Source organism: Pelodiscus sinensis, chromosome 1 (genome assembly GCF_052426305.1).
Source record: "Pelodiscus sinensis isolate ZL-2025 chromosome 1, ASM5242630v1, whole genome shotgun sequence".
Lineage (NCBI taxonomy): Eukaryota > Metazoa > Chordata > Testudines > Trionychidae > Pelodiscus > Pelodiscus sinensis.
Window position 1 is genome coordinate 92,524,819 of NC_143052.1, and position 17,606 is coordinate 92,542,424.

At 41.9% G+C, this 17,606-nt stretch overlaps 2 protein-coding genes across 3 annotated transcripts in view; one reads left to right on the forward strand and one right to left on the reverse strand.

The window, feature by feature from the left end:
- GRAP2 (GRB2 related adaptor protein 2) overlaps nt 1–17,606 on the reverse strand; it is a 160,603-nt gene that overhangs the window by 89,571 nt on the left and 53,426 nt on the right. The window lies entirely within an intron of this gene.
- Nucleotides 1–17,606, forward strand: part of ENTHD1 (ENTH domain containing 1) — a 66,283-nt gene that overhangs the window by 35,235 nt on the left and 13,442 nt on the right. The window contains exon 5 of the mRNA XM_025185120.3: nt 5,621–5,750. Coding sequence (XP_025040905.2) covers nt 5,621–5,750 — 130 coding nt within the window. The remainder of the gene's footprint in view (nt 1–5,620; nt 5,751–17,606) is intronic.

Sequence of the window (17,606 nt, forward strand, 5' to 3'; positions counted from 1 at the left end):
CCTGCCCTGTCACATCCCTTTATCAATGAGAGAGATGCACAGCTGCCACCCTCCCAATGTAACAATTGTTTACACTGGGTTTAATAAATAATAATAATTATACAAAAGTGATGTTAAGTATAAAAAGTAGGATTTAAGTGGTTGCAAGTGATAGAGACAGATCAAAGTAGGTTACTAAGCAAAATAAAACAAAACAAACACTAAGAGAATTTGTTACAAATAATAATGTCTTGCCTTAGCTCTTATTTCAGATAAAGTATTTCAGGCCAGAGATGTCCTTTCTGACCTGAGTCCAGCAGTTCTCCTCCAACACTCTCATTACAGTGCATTTGTTTCCAGGTGTTTTCATGTACCTTGTTGGGGTGGGGAGGCAGTCTATAAAACCACCTGAAAACAATCATTGTTTACTTCCCTTGCCTTATACTGTATAGAATTTCTCTATGGTGGGAAATCTATGTTCAATTCCCTAATATTTATGTGGAAAAGTACAAAATTCAAGATGGATTTCAGCACCAGATGAAAATGGACATGTTTTTGTAACATGTCTGCAGGAAGACAGTTCTCCCTCACTCAATTGTTTCTTGCTTATGGGCTATTAGCTGTGTGTCTAGCTTCTTCATTGTTGGTCCTGATGGGCTGGAAATAGGCTTTTCCCACTATGAAGATACTGATAATAAATCTACAGTCAATATTCCCAATTTCATGTACAGAAATGGTGTATGTATGTTTTATTTATATGCACAGAGGATTACAAGCTTTCCAGTTATATGTTACATGAAAATTTTGCACAAAGCATATTCGAATTATGCTTTAAAACAGGAATACACCTATTTTCATAAAGAATATTAAATACACAGTCACACCATGGATTTATATAGAGACAATAAGATATCCTATGTCGTATTCTCTATCCCTTTCTTAATGATTCCCAACATTCTGTTCACTTTTTCCCCCACTGCTGCACATTGAGCAGATGCTTTCATCTGCTGTCCCCAATGACTCCAAGATTCCTCTCTTGGGTGGTAACAGCTAATTTAGACCCCATGACTTTAGTATAATTGGGATTATGCTTTCTAATGCACATTACTTTTGCATTTAGCAACATTGGCAGATGAAAATCATTTTGTTGCTTGGTCACCCACTTTTGTGAGACTCCTTTGTAACTCTTGCAGTCTGCTTTGGACTCAATTATCTTGGAATAGTTTTGTATCATCTGCAAATTTTGCCACCTCACTGTTTTCCCCCCTTTTCCAGATCATGTATGAAATATGTTGAATAGAACTGATTCCAGTACAGATCCCTGAGGGACACCTCTCTCCATTCTGAAAATTGACCATTTATTCCTACTCTTTGTTTTCTATCTTTTAACCAGTTATTAACCCACAAGAGCACTTTCCATCTTATCTCAAGACAGCTTACTATGCTTAAGAGCTTTTGGTAGGGACTTTGGCAAAGGCTTTCTAAAAATCTAAGAATGCTATATCCACTGAGTAGCCCTTGTTCACATGCTTGTTGATCCCACAAAAATGTTAATAGATTGCTGAGCCATGATTTCCCTTTTCAAAAGCCATGCTGAAACTTCCTCAACAAATTATGTTCATCTATGTCTCTGACAATTCTATTCTTTACTATAGTTCAACCAGTGTAATTGCCAAGATCACCTTGGGAGCCCTCTTTAAAAACTGGCATCACACTATCTATCCTCCAGTCATTTGGTACAGAAGCTGATTTAAATAGATGGTTGTAAGCCACAGTTAGTGATTCTGAAATTTCACATTTGAGTTCCTTTGGAACTTGAGTGAATGCCATCTGGTTCTGGTGAGTTATTATTGTTTAATTTATCTATTTGTTCCAAAACCACCTCTTATGACATCTCAATCTGGGACAGTTCTTCAGCTTTTTCACCTAAAAGAATGACACGTTTGGGAATCTCCCTTCCTCCTCAGCAGTGAAGACCTGCAATGAGCTTATTGTCCTTCAGTTCTCTTTCAGCATCTTGATTGTCCAGTGTCCCCCTGCTTACTTCAGATACACTTAAATATTTGGGGGAGGGGGGAATTACTTGTTGTATCAAGGGAGGGATGTGCAAGTGCTATGATTATTAACTTTCATTTCTTATTTCCTATTTTAGTGGCCATTGAAGACACCCAGAACAGACCTCGGGGCAAGTAAACTGGATCCATAGAGATGGAATGACTGACAGACGAAGTCCAGGAGAGGAAGATCAGGGAAGAGCTAGTCATGCAGAGACACACGAATAAGGACTTGGACTGCTCATATAAATGTGGGGAGTATAAAATAAACCATTGTTGAGAAATAGGAAAGTTTCAGAGAGGACAACCAGGAAATGATGCAGGGAAATTTCAGCAGCGAAGAATGCAAATGGAGCTCAGATAATTCCAAAAGGAAATTTCCAACAATTACATTAGGGCTCAAGCATAAATGAGGTATTAACTCAAGAACTAGTTGTCACGCCTATGCCTATAACCCTTACACAGTACATTTTACATCAGGATACCACTGCTTATTGGATTAACTCCCACTTTTGATGCCTCATAGCTCTTCCACTCCTTTACAAGATGCTGGAAAGGAAAATTGGAAAATTCCTGTGAGATGCACTTATGAAGTTGGATGATAACATCTCTATTGCTTTTTATGGTGTATCCACAGTGGGAGATTAGCCCCTAGACCAACAGGGACACTGCCCAAAGGCCCTGGCTAACTGGGTGTTCCCACATCCTGCCCAGGAATGAGGATGGGGCACAGGGGTTTGCCCTGCTCCCTCGGCCCACCCGACACTCCTGCCGGGAAGTGGGAGAGGTACCACACCCCATCCTGATCTCCAGCAGGAGCACTGGCTGGGCAGAGCAGGGCAAGCCCCTACACCCTGATCCCATTCCTTTGCAGAGAGTCCAAAGGGTAGTGGGGAGGGACTGCATGCACAAGAGGTAGGGAGGGGCCCCCATTTGCTGTGGCTCAGGGCCCCATAAACCCCTACTCTTGCCTCTATTTATCCATGTCAATTTGTTTTGCTTTTGAAGTTGGCCTGCAATTTTGTGTACAATAGAGATGCTGGTGGACTCCTTGTAATAAATAGTTCCGTGAATCCACTGCTTCATCTGAGCAGGAAACTGTGGGATCAAAAAATCCAGAGGGCAATGCAGCCACAACAGAGTAACAGAGCACAATGCGTACACAGGGCAAAACTGCAACCAGAACAGAATGGCTAATAAGGACTCATTGGTCCACTGGTACTTATAGCAGTATCAGCCCACCAAGTCAGTTAGAAACAATTCAGTTCTCTACTATAGACAAAGCCATAAATATGATTCCACTTACCTTCCATGCATGGTTAGTCATTTTCCTTACCACATTTGCTAATTTAACTGATTTAGGCTTTTACAGAAGCTTTATCCTCTCAGCTTTATGCTCCTATTTGACTTATTATCATCAGTTTATGCTATCGGAATCATTTTCATGTCAACCACAACATTATTCTTACAAAATAAAAAAACATCATGAACTTTATCCCTTTTTGTTAGTCTCTAAGGTGTCACAAGACTATGTTGTTTTTACCCCAAATGGAACTGAAACAAGCCAAAACTTTTGGAAAACTCAAGACTGATCACTTAATGTTTTTACTGTTATTTTTCATTTCAATGCAGTCCTTGTATTACCTGTGTAAAATGAGACACAGAAACAGAGAAATACTACGAGAAAGTATTTTCTCACTAATTCTGGTTCTGCTTTGTAAATCTAAGAGGCTAGAATCATTACTCAGACTTCTGGAATAGGCTGTTTCTTTGTTGTGAGAAAAATAAAGAGATACACAAACCCAGGATATTCTTAGTCTACTTTTTAGATTGTTCTTATTGCTGCTTTGAAAAAAAGATGAATAAAGCCAACAAAAGCAGTAACAAAGATTACATACATGCAGCACAGCACCGCACCACATTTAGGGCTCTATCAGAACATTTTTGTGTTCAAACTTTAAACTTATGTGTCACCACATAGTTTCCAAGTTGCGTGTGTTTGAACCCACCCCAAACACATTTAACCTCTGTAATTTCATATACCTTCCTGTCATTCATAGTCACTGCCACATGCCAATCACAATTACATTTCCTACACCCACCACTGCCAATCTGTCTGGAGCTGCCAAGGCAGTCATTTTAATTTCTTCTAGGAATATATGCCTTTAATTTTGACTGCACTACAAAAAAACCCTATTGCTGACAGCAGGTGTCAGCAACAAAGAGAGTTAAACCAGAGCTGAATGTAGTTTACTTGTAAATGTGCCAAGTGTAGACTTCAGAGTTCAGCACTGTTTCAACTGCATTCATTCCTAGAATCCTGGTATAAATAACACATTTCTAATGTAGGCAAGGCTGTAATTCTCCATTGAGCTCTTCTAAGTGCTGCTTTGTTAAGCCTAATCGGTTAAAACAATGGAAAACTTGCAGTGGTTTTCAAGCCTTTCTGTGAAGAGAGAAAAGCACCTCAAATGTTACCTAATTAATGAAATTATTTTCATATATGTATTAGTTGCCAGTCTGAGACTTTATCAGTAATCAACTGAGATGATTTGTGGCTTCCTTTTATCTAACAAAACAAAACAAGCTATGAAAAGCCCTGGGCCAGATCATCAGCTAGTAGAAATCTGCATAAGTCCCCTGACTTCCAGTAAGCTACACCAATTAATTCTAACTGAGGACCTAGCCCGACACACCTGATACTTAAAATACTGGATTAGGAGTGAAGAGATCTGGGTTGGAGAAATGTCTTTACTTTTCTTTGCCCAGTTTCCCCATCTGATAAGACAGAATACTAATACCTTATCTGACAGTGCTGTTGTAAGACTGCGTTTCTTTAAAGTCTGTAAAATATTTTAGCAACCTCTGATGAAAGGTGCTATAAAATTGCAAAGTAGTTGTAGTATGCCAAGCTGAAGTTGGGACTGATAAAAGAGAGTCATTATGAAAACACAAATCTTTTCAAAAATAGTAAAGGAAACATAGGACCAGAACATTTCTTCTTGTATCAGTTATATTATTTTTAACAAGTTTGCTCCAGGGCAAAAGTCACCCTTTAGCAGAACAACAGGTGGAAGTAAATCCCTTGACATTTTAAAAGCTGAGCAGAGAAGCCTACAAGACCGTAAGGTTCTGCATTTCTCCTATAATATATGATATCACATCACTGACACCTAAAAGAGAACAGTGAGCTGCATTCTTTATGGTGCTTTAGATATTAATGATGTCAATGTTAGTAGGGGAGACGGAGCCCCCTCGCTCAGATTTCAGCATGTAGGTAAGTGGAAGACTCCAGCATTCAATTCTTTTTGTTTTTAAATGTATATTTTCCATGGCCCGATTCTCATATAGATAAATATGCCATCTTAAACATTTTAAAAATATTTCAATCTATATTTAATGGCCAGTGGTTCTACTAAAAACCAGCCAATCAAATAATTCAGGTAAATTGAAGCTTTTAACTCCCTGCTCCCTTTTTGGTTTTAGCACCACCTGAAAAGTTCAAGTCTTCACCATTTTGAGCAGCATGGCTTTTATCTGAGCATTCACTGCTTAACTGATTATTTCTGCATTGTTTTCTCTACCAGGACTTGATAGTATTTAGCGAGGATGAACAGACCACCACCACCACTTTGCTGCCTCTGTTTCCTGCTGAGGGCTCTTCAAACAGCGCACCCCCAGTGGTGCAGGCAGCTGCCAGTGACTCCTGGAACAGAAGTATGATGGCTAAAGAGTTCAAAACCCAAGCAGGGACAGGTGTTCTGTATGAATATAGAATCTTTAACTGAGTGAACTTGTCCAAAAATAAGCCTGATTGGGAAGCATTTTATATATCCACTTAACTGCTAAATAACTGCAGATACACGGGGCAAAACTCACATCAGCTTCTGGTATATGTACCCTGTTATTCAAAGGAATAGTCCATTCCAATGGACAGAGAAAGAGTTAATTATAATGGGCAGACCTAAAAAGGGTTCAGTTTGATTTCAGGCAACCATCCATAAATGTGGATGCTTGTTCTGAGGGTCTCTTTTGGCTTCTTCCTTACTTTTAACCCTATTATATTAATTAGACTCCCTCTATCGCCTTCCCTTAACAATGCACATAGGATATAGCCTCTTTGCTTTCCATGGCCTCCTCTCTATTTACATTTTTCCTACACTCTGAACTTTCCCTGCTCACAGGTGCACAGAGTGCATTGCTTCCAACACTGGAATACAGTGGAGCATGAGACTCGATTAGAGAGGCTGTCAGATATTAGGGTATTAAAACAGTAGTGGGGAAGATTATAGGAAGGAAGGGATATATATGGAAAAAGTTTTTAGGAGGCAGCCTGGTGAAGGGAGTGAAGGAAGGGGCTAGGGTATGGAGCTGGTGTTGTGGAAGGGGTCTAGCAGGAAGAGAAAAATTTTGATGCTGTGGAGAGAGGAAGAAATATGAGCCATAAAAATGTTGAAAAGCATTTCAGAGACAGGGTTGAGATTCAGTTCAGTTAGTACTTTTGAAACCTGGATTGTACAGTCCTAGTTTAAGACGACAGTCTGTGAAATGGAGTTCTGTGTTTTGATTTCTACAGGTTATTTTTTGTAAGTAGGAGCAATTCAGCCGCTCTATAATATGACGTGTATTTTTCTCCGTTCTACTTCATTAGGCTAAAGGGCTGCAGTAAGTTTTTCTTAAAAAGAGTTCATGTGTTCCTGCTGCTATTTCTTCTCCTGTGCCGCAAGTGAGAGTTCTGTGACATCACAATTGGATGCCATGGAAATAAGTGATGTCACAAGCAGAGAATTAGAGCCTCAGGCACAAGACAGGGAAGCGAGAGAATAATAAGCAGCTGGAGTAGGTGAACTCTCAAGGAACCAAGATCCTGTTTTCAGGCCGACACTTGTCTCCTTAGTGATAAAAAATGAGGGGGAGTGAAATGTAGGAAATCTCATAGCTTAGGAGTTACATTTTGTTTTTATTTCTCAAGTCTTCCATGAGGCTTCAGGAACTTTTTACATAACTCAATGAAGACACAAAATTGAAAAGTTAGCATGGCTCTAAATTATATTAGGTATGAGCATATTCAGGTGGGGAGAAATTGTTTTTACTCCTTGGCTTTCCCTGCCTTTAAAAACATAGGAGAGTGTGTCACCTCATTATTGGCATATGTGAAATGGACTATATATGTGTCTTTTTAAAAATCCTATCATAAAAATGAGAGGGAGGAGAGAGAACCTAAAGGAGGGGATTCCTTTTTCTGCTTCTGTGAACGTAGCAGGTAAAACCAAGGCCACCTGTGGTAAAAGCTAGACTTTATATAGGAGCTGCCGTCTCTCTGCTTATTCTTTGGGGAAGGGGATAAGTTTATCACCATACCATGTTGCATAGCCTAATATAAGACTATAGCCTATCCTGTGAATTTTGGGGGAAGATGGAGAATCCAAGCCAGTTCCACATTCCTTTAGCAAATCTTCACATTTTTAAAACACACAATATAATCCCTGTGTTTTCTAGACTGGCTACCATCTCAGCTGATTAGCACAAACCTTGTCAAATTGGTTGCATCAGATGTGCATGGAACTTGATTTCAAAGCTACGGTGCATGACTAAGTTCACAATGAAACCCAACCAAAGAAAGGGGTTTAAGATGTACAGTATTTTTTTTTAAAGAAAACTGCTCACTAATTATAAACCCCCTTGTAGCTCTCTCCCTTTTGTCTCACTATGGTATCCCAAGTTTTGATTTACACTGCTGCCATTTCAATCTCATTTTGCTGAGTAGCAGGTAAGTTAGGAAGCATACAGCTCTGAACCTGAGTATGCCAGGATGTTCTCTAGTTCTGAGTTTCTGGCTTTTATGGGAGGGAGTAGAATAGGATGCATGGTAGGTTGTTATGCCTGTCTTTCCATTCCAGATTTCAATTAACATTTTTTCATATGTTCAGTAGAGATTTACTGATAGAGTGGTGGAGATTGCTGCAAGGTGTGCAGAGGCATCAATAGCCGCTGCTGGGCAAGGTGTGTATGCGTGTGTGGGTATGCCTGGTAGTGATTGGGCATCAGGTAGAAAGGGTGGGGCCAGTGTAGCCAGTCCTCCATTCCACTCTGAGGCTATGTCTACATTCGCGACTCCTTGCGCAAGTAATATGCAAATGAGGCTAAGCGTGGAATATCTCCACACCTCATTTGCATACCAAATGAGCCACCATTTTTTTCAGAAGAGGCTCTTATGCAAGAAGGAGCGTCTACACTGCCCCTTCTTGCACAAGAAAAACCCTCTTGCACAATGCCGTTACACCTATTACTTTTCAGGAAGAACAGCATTGCGCAAGAGGGTTTTTCTTGCACAAGAAGGGGCACTGTAGATGCTCCTTCTTGCATAAGAGCCTCTTCTGAAAAAAATGGTGGCTCATTAGGTATGCAAATGAAGCTCGGTGATATTCCACGCTTAGCCTCATTTGCATATTACTCACGCAAGAAGCCACGAGTGCAGACATAGCCTGAGTGTGTTGCTGCCCCCTGCCAGCCCTGCCCTAAATGTGTGGCCTCCCCAAGCCCTCAGAGTGCAGCATGGTGCTCCGGCATCAATTTAAAGGACCTGGGGCTCCAGTTGCTGCCGCTGCCACAGTAGCGGTGATGGTGGCCGGAAGCCCTGGGCTCCTTTGAATCGCTGGACCCCAAGGCAATTGCCCACGATGCACCCCATCGGCAGGCCTGAAGATGTGTAGGGAGAGGTATGTGTGGGGTACAGAGGGCTGGACTAGGAGGGACTCTACAGATCAGGCATGAAGTGTATTTTTAAATAATGATTTATATTGCGGTAACACCTCAAGACCCCAATTAGGGCCTCGTTGTGTTATGTACCATACACAACTGTAAAGGACAGTCTTGCCCCAGCAAGCTTAACATTCCTAACATCTAAGATGTAATGTGGGGATAAAAAACAGAAGGGGAGAGGGAGTGAAACAATTATGATAGCATAATATTCATCAGAAAAGTGTGTGAAGGCTTACATAGCACTTACCTGTACTGTCCTGACTCTGGCTATCAAGAACTTTTCTCTCTCAGTTCTAACATACACACTTCTTCAATCAGATTTTACATGTTAATTAAGACGTGGAAAGTCAATACTCAGAACTCTTCTAGTTACGTAAGCAGACCAGTAATTTGACTTACTAGTGCACTCTACTAAACACCTTGCGTGTTTTGCATCTATCAGTTCCGTTTCCAGAACCGCTCTATACCCACTAAGAGGCAAGAAAAATTATAATTCAATTTTTAAAAAGCAGCAGCAACCTGAAATTGGTGCATGCTGCCTAGTTCTAGATAAAGCGACAGCAGTTAAACCACAGTTGAAACCCCAAAGAGAGGATGGCTGAGAAATAGAAGCATATCCAAAAAAACTTGCAGCATTCTCTTTTCATATTACATAAATGAGGTATGACTGCAATCATAGTCACTGAAAACATGACACTGAAGTGACTTCCTTTCCCCCTTTCTTTGAAAAACCTAATCTCCTTCTTCTAGTTGCTCATTGTGGAAGGTGGATGTCTGCAGTGCATTGCATTAATATTCAAGGTAATCCTTATTACAACTACCAAAAAATCCTCAGATACAGAGAAAAATTAAAAGAGAGGTTTCCAGAAAACTAGTCAAAATGCAACCCAGCAAGGGAAAAGGGAATGGGATTTAATAATGTCTGACAGTTCTGTTTGAACTTGTCTTACGTGTAGTAAGGAGTAATGGGCCAGACCTTCAACTAGTGTGAACTGGCATTTTTCCATTCAAGTCAGTGGAGTTAGAACAGCTAAGGATTGGCCCAATATTTTTGTTCTGTAAATTCCTAAAGAAATATCAGTATTGTATCAGACTGCCTTTATTATTAACCATATTTTTCAATGAGAAGCTGGTTATGAAGCAGGGCTCTGAGGTGAGAGACTTCCTGTGAGGGATTTGACATATGTGGTTGGCCTTCACTGCAATAAAACACCCACAGCTGGCCAATGTTAGCTGACTGAGGGTTGGGCTGTGGAGCTATAAAATAGTGTAGACATTATTCAGGCTGGAGCCTGGGCTCTGAAACCCTTCTCCCTCATGGGGTCCCAGAGCCCAAATGTCTTGGTGCCATCCCTTGATATGAGGATGATGTCTGTCAGGGACCCTGTTGATGAGACTTAAGATGGCTGAGGAATCCAACCAATCCATGATCTACAGGTTTTTCCAGGATTGTGCCTAGTGATTGGCGAGAGCACAATTGCTGCCCGGGATGCTACACACTTTCTTTCCTCCTCCATTGTTTCTCAGCCTTTTGAGGAAGGCAATTCTCTTCAAAACAGGCTGAAGGTTGATATGTGATGTGATGCTCTTGCAGTCTATTGCCAGTTCTTAACAATTTGTAGGGTCCTTGCCTCGCTTCTGAAGATATACTTTCATGCTATCTTCATAGTGTTTTCTCTGTGGGCACTCTTAGCATAAATAAGTTGAGAAAAGAAGACTTGTTTTTGGAGATGAGTATCAGCCATCCACACACAATGGCCCGCCCACCAAAACTGATGTTCATAGTCTTTGCCTCAAAACAGGTGATATTAGCTGCAGAGAGAATGCTGGAATTGGTGCAATTGTCTTCCCATCTGATACGGAGAATCTTCCTAAAACAGCAGTGTTAATACCACTCTGGACATTAAAGATGTATATCACCCAGTCTCATACCCATAAAGGAGAGTGGGGATGACTACTGCATTGTAGACCTGGATCTTAGTTTCCATTTGCAGATCACTGCCAATAAAGACACAATGAATCATCTTTCTGAAGGATGTGCTAGCACAGAGCAGATCTTGTGTTCAATCTCCACATTAAGATCCATATGTCTACACTGCAGTTTTATAGCCCTGCAGTCCAAGGCCCTTGAGCCCACACCTGGGGTATCAGAGCCCAACCTCTAGCACAGTGTTTCTCAACCAGGGGTATGAGTACCCTTAGGGGTACTTAAGAGAAGTCTGAAATGTGGAGAAAACTGAATTTTTGTTTTCAGTTTTACATTGCTTTATTATTTTTGTACTTTTTACACCCAAAAATTTCATTGTCTGCCCAGCTACCATTAAGTTGTTTAAACAAATGGGTCACAATGGTAGAAAAAAAATGTTGTGTGTCTGAAAACTGTAGGTACTGGGGGTACTTATCATTGGGGGTTTTTTTGAAAAAGGGGTACTTTATAAAAAAAAGTTGAGAAACACTGCTCTAGCACAAGCCTAAATGTCTTTGAAGCAAATTTCCATGACCCCCGTGAATTGACATAGACCAGTTGTGGGTATTTTATTGAGTGCAGACATACCCTGTATATATCTGTGTGTATGTGGTCTGAAAAGCCAGACATTGAAAGGGGAAACTGATTGGTTAGACAACAAGCAGCTTTCAGACCTTTTCTTAAATGGTTAGCTGGACAATTATTCTGCAAGCTTGATAGCCCAGCTTGCAGTGTCTCATTGTTGTTACCCTGTCAGGCAGTTAATGTTTCAAACCATTTATTTTCTGTTTTCACTACTGCACCCCAAGAAATGCATTCTATTTGCTCTAAACTGAAATGGATCTGACTGTTCTGTTTGGGAAAATATTGACTGTAATGTCCTGGAACGGTTTGTTTGCCTGTTTTCAAGTTCAAAACAAAGTAAAGAGGAATTAACTGTGGAATTGTTCCTCTGATATCAGAAAAAAATCAGCCCCTAGAAATTGCCCTGGCACTGCCTAGGGATAGGCAGGGCACCAAAAGGGGTACATCAAAAGCTTAAAAGCATTTTAACCCTCCTATTGCTCTGTCAGGGCATGCCAATTCTATCTTACAGCTCTTGCCTTGAATGCATTAACTGTGACATTAAAAAGAAGACAAGCAAAAGAATAGCGTAAAGTAGCCCACCATATCATCTTGCCCTTTATGTGCTGAGAAAACAGCATGCTCAGTCCCCCTAGGGGATAGTTCATATCATGTTCCTCTTCAGCCAAAACTTAGGGCAGCACCGATGGGTTTTAGCCTAGGAACTATGAACCCAGTGCTAATGCTCTTTGATGATGGGCTCTTCAGTCTTGCAGAAAAGGTACAACATTATCCAATGGCTGGAAGTGGAAGCTACACAAATAGGACATACATTTTTAATGGTGAGGGTAATTGCCATTGGAGCAGCTTAGCAAGGATTGTGGTAGATACTCCTCTGGCAATTTAAAAATCAAGACTGGATGTTTGTCTAAAAGAAGGCCTGTGGGAATGGTAAGTTCTATGGCCTGTGTTATAAAGGAGGTCAAACTAGATTATCACAGTGGCCTCGGAATCTATGATTCTAGAGCAGTGGTGCGCTACCTGCAGAACCATCAGAGTAACCTTGTGGGCTGCAGGATATTTTGTGGACGGCGACTGTTTGCAGGCACTGCCCCCCCGTAGCTCTCAATGGCCGCTATCCTCTGTTCCCTTAGAATTGGAGATGTGGGAAGTGGTACCTGCAGGCAAAAAGGCCACAGGGATGTCCTGGTGTCCACAAACAGAGAACCCTGGCTACTGGGAGCGGTGGGGGGCAGTGCCTGCAGACAGTCAACCTCAGCAAAATGCCTTGCGGCCTGCAATCCAATTACCCTGATTCACCAATGAGCCCACGAGCCACAGGTTGCCCCCCCATGGCTCTACAGGGAGTAGTAGGGCACAATCTTTCATGGGCTGAAAACACAATTAGGGAAACTGTAGGTGAGCATTCTGTGACAGTATTCTACCTGCCCAGGTTTCAGTTCTCCCCCGTACTGATTGCCCATGCAGAACTAAAGCGTGCCACCCATTTTTTTCTACTCAGGCTAAAGAACAAGTAATTAGACTGCGGGCATGATAGTGGGGGACAGATGTGGATGGGATTCACTTAAACTGGAAGGCTTAGCTGTCAAGTATACAAAAAAGAAAGAACAAAGATGGTGGGAAGATGTTGGTCTCCCCTTGATGGGAATTTGGCTGCTACAGCATGCACCTTGGAAAGAAAAAAGTTGTCTTGTTAGTGGATTTTTCTGCTTGTATCCAGAAAGAGGGAGAATTATTTTTTCCAAGATTAAAATCTGGAAAAAACAACAACTGTTCGTGTTTTCAGTTTGATGAACTACTTTGACATTGGGGCGGGGAGCCCACACTGTGACACATCCGAGGGGTTTTCAGTCCTCCTTAAACAAAAATGAATATTAATAACGTAGTGATATAAGATATAGTTAACAATCCTTACATTTAGGTTGGTGTGTAGGTATCCATTGGAATAGTTCCAACCCCCATGCACCTCATTGCATAATTACTAGAAACATTAACCATGCTCTGAAGCATCCTATATTGTCCGCTGCTGGACAACCTAGAGAATGAGAGGAACCAGTGATTTAATTAAAGCGCAACAACTCATGCTCCAAACTACATATAATGCAATATTAAAAGGTTATGGCTCTGGACTGCTCTCATCTTCATGGGTGTACATAAGGTATAACAACTAAAATCAATATTGCCACTAGTGTAAAACTGGCATATGTGAGAAAATAATCCGATCTGTATTTATAAATAAAAAATCAGAGTGAGAGCATGGCCTGTGACCTTGTAACTGTGTACTCCTCCATTCTGAGCCTGTTGTAAATTTACTCAGCCTTTCAGTGAGATGCTTGTTGGTAAACTCACGGTAGTTTCACAGTGCAAGCACTAAAAACATTGACTCCTCTTTGGATCCAACTGATCAAAGACCATAGTTCACATACCATGTCTCTTGGCTGTCACACCAATCCATAGATTTCTTTATGGAACAAGTATCAGAGGGGTAGCCGTGTTAGTCTGAATCTGCAAAAGTGGCGAGGAGTCCTGTGGCCCCTTATAGACTAACCGAAGTGTTAGAGCATAAGCTTGTTAGACATGCATCTGACGAAGTGGGTCTTTGCCCATGAAAGCTTATGCTCCAACACTTCGGTTAGGGTGTGCCTAGACTACATGCCTCTGTCGACAGGGGCATGTAGATTAGACAGATCGGCAGAGGAAAATGAAGCCGCGATTTAAATAATCGCAGCTTCATTTAAATTTAAATGGCTGCCCCGCTCTGCCGATCAGCTGTTTGTCGGCAGATCGGGGCAGTCTGGACGCGCTGCTGTCGACAAGGAAGCCTTTGTCGATAGGCGCAGGTAAACCTGGTTTCACCAGGCATACCTGCGCCGATCGACAAAGGCTTCCTTGTTGACAGCGGCGCATCCAGACTGCCCCGATCTGCCAACAAACAGCTGATCGGCAGAGCAGGGCAGCCAATTTAAATTTAAATGAAGCCATGATTATTTAAATCGCGGCTTCATTTCCCTCTGCCGATCTGTCTAATCTACATGCCTCCGTCGACGGAGGCATGTAGTCTAGACACACCCTTAGACTATAAGTTTATGGAACAAGGCAGTTTAACCTTTGGAAGAAATTCTTCCGGCTATAAGGAAATAAAAGTAACATTCTGGAGCACTTTTTATTGCAGATAGTGCCAACAGAAGGATTGAATAAGCTCTTAGATCTCTCCCCAAAACTACTGCAGGGGGATTTGACTAGCTCCTGGAAACCTTCTCTCTTTTGTTTTGTTTTTTCCTGTGTCTGAAGTTTGTACAGCATATCATAATACCAAGATATTAAGTAAGAGTAGTCTGCTTATTTCTAGGAACTCAAGCTTCTCACAGGTGATTAGCATTAAGGACTTGGAGACTTATGACTCAATGCTCTTATAATTCTCAACAAGTGACTGTTCTCACCTACAATCGCTTGCAATTTGGGGATGATATATACCTTCAAGTCATCAGTCGTGCTATGGCTACTCCTTTGGCCCCACACTATGCCAACATTTTTATGAATGACTCAGAACAATGCTTCCTCATTTCTCATCCTCAAGTGCCCCTCTTCTACTTGCGCTACATTGACGACATCATCATCAGGACCCAGGAAGGAGGCCCTTGAAGAATTCCACTGGGGTTTCAACAATTTCCACCCCATCATCAACCTCAGCTTGGGCTAGTCCACACAAGAGATCAATTTCCTAGACACTATAGTGCAAATAATTGATAGTGACAGAAACACTACTCTATACTGGAAACTTACTGACTGCTGTACTTGCCTACATGTTTCCAGATTCCAGCCAGAACAATCACAAGATCTATTGTCTACTGCTAAGCCCTAAGATACAACCGCATTTGCTCCAATCCCTCAGACAGAGACCAACACCTACAATCAAGCATTCTTAAAACGACAGTACCCACCTAGGAAGTGAAGAAATAGACTGACAGTGCTAGGCAGGTATCCAGAAGTCATCTACTGCAGTACAGACCCAATAAAGAAAGCATCAGAATGCCACTGGCTATTGCCTACAGCTCCCAGCTAAAACCTCTCCAACACATCATCATCTAGGATCTACAATCTAGCCTAGATGACAATCCCTTGCTCTAAAAACCTTGGCAGACAGGCCAGTCTTTGCTTATAGCAGCCTCCAAATCTGAAACACATACCACCAACCACACACCTCACAACAGAAACTAATCTCTGCAACAAACCCCACTGCCAACTCTGTCCACACTTCTACCCTAGTGACATGATCATAGGACCTAACCAGATCAACTATACCATCAAAAGCTCATTCACCCGCATATCTACTAATGCGATATATGCCATTGTGTGCCAACAATGCCCTTCTGACACGTACACTGGATAAACCAGACTATCTCTACACAATAAAATAAATGGTAACATGCAAAAACCAGTGGGAGAACATTTTAATCTCCCTGGACACACAGGGTATGTCTACACTACCCTATTTCGAAATAGGAGGGTAATGTAGGCATACCGCAATTGCAAATGAAGCCCGGGATTTGAATTTCCCGGGCTTCATTTGCATAAGCGGGGCGCCGCCATTTTTAAATCCCCGCTGGTTCGAACCCCGTGCCGCGCGGCTACACGCGGCACAAACTAGGTAGTTCGAACTAGGAAGCCTAGTTCGAACTACCTAGTTCGTGCCGCGTGTAGCCGCGCGGCACGGGGTTCGAACCAGCGGGGATTTAAAAATGGCGGCGCCCCGCTTATGCAAATGAAGCCCGGGAAATTCAAATCATTTGCAATTGCGGTATGCCTACATTACCCTCCTATTTCGAAATAGGAGGGTAGTGTAGACATACCCACAGTTACAGAATTGAAAGTTGCCATCCTCAAGCACAAAACCTTCAAAAATAGGCTGCAACATGAAACTGCTGAGCTGGAATTCATATGTAAATTTGACACCATCAGAATGGGTCTGGATAGGGACTGGGCATGGCTCTCTCCTTACAATAAGTAATTTTCCACTATAGGCATTTTCACCTTCTTATCCACATCTACTATGATTGAATTAGCTCTGATGTTACACTCCCATCTCTGTATCCCTACCATCTGTTTCTTTTTCTTCTACTTTATGCATCTGATGAAGTGAGTTGCAACTCATGAAAGCTTATGCCATAATAAAATTGTGAGTCTTTAAATGCTACCGGACTCTCTGTTGTATTCACTTCAATGGAAATCAGCACCCCAAAAACCAGGAAACTTATTTAGATGCATAAATAATAATTTGGGACCCTAACTTTAAAGCCTCTATTTTAAAAGTCTTAGAATATTTTTCTAGCAATCCTGTTCCACTGTTTATGTACAAGAGGCTGGGCATGTTTATGTTAATCAAACCCACACCACCATTCAGGGGAAGACTGTTGGAAGATGGCAGAATCCCTGTGTAGAAACTGCGGCTAGCTGTTCAGACACAACTTATTCCAATCTCCAGTGATACACAGGACTGGATTTACAATAGGGATGAGAGCATTTAGCTGATATGTTAGGTGCACTGGCATTCACAAAATTATCATTCACCTGCCACCTAAACTGTAGATCCCTAAAATCTGTAGTTTTTACCGAAGTCCCCCCTAAATTGCATGTACAGACACCTAAGCTCTTGAATAGTGTCCACCCAGCAGCTTAGTACCTAGCTCATGTGTAAGGCCTGGGGGAATTCACAAAATTCCCCTGTCTACCTTGAATTTTAGGCCTGATTCAGTAGGCATGCTCAGAGATATCTTAGAGCATGTCTATTAGATTGGGCCTCACACAGAATGGTAGAAGTGGAGCCACTTCCTTTTTACCCGGTGGTCTGGTGGGTGAAATACTAAACCTGGGGCGTGGGAGACCTAACTTCAGATCCCCATTCTGTCTGCTGTGCAGCAGGGATTTAGGGTAACCAACTGTCCTGCTTTTATAGGGATAGTTCTGCTATTCAGGGCTTTGTCTTATGTAGGTACCTAATACCGCCCTCCCTCCCGCACCCATCCCAATTTTCCCACTTGCTATTTGGCTCAGGTCAACCTACAGGGATTTGAACCAGGTTTCCCACCTCCCAGGTGAGCAGCAACAGAACCTTACCAAAAAAAGAGTGCCAGAATGCATTGCCAGTATTATCCCACATCACTCAAAAGTGAGAGAACTGGTCAGCTGAGGGAGAAGACAGAGTGGTGTTCCAGAGCATTTCAGCATGACTCCAGCCCTACAGGCGAGAGCCCTAACTGCTG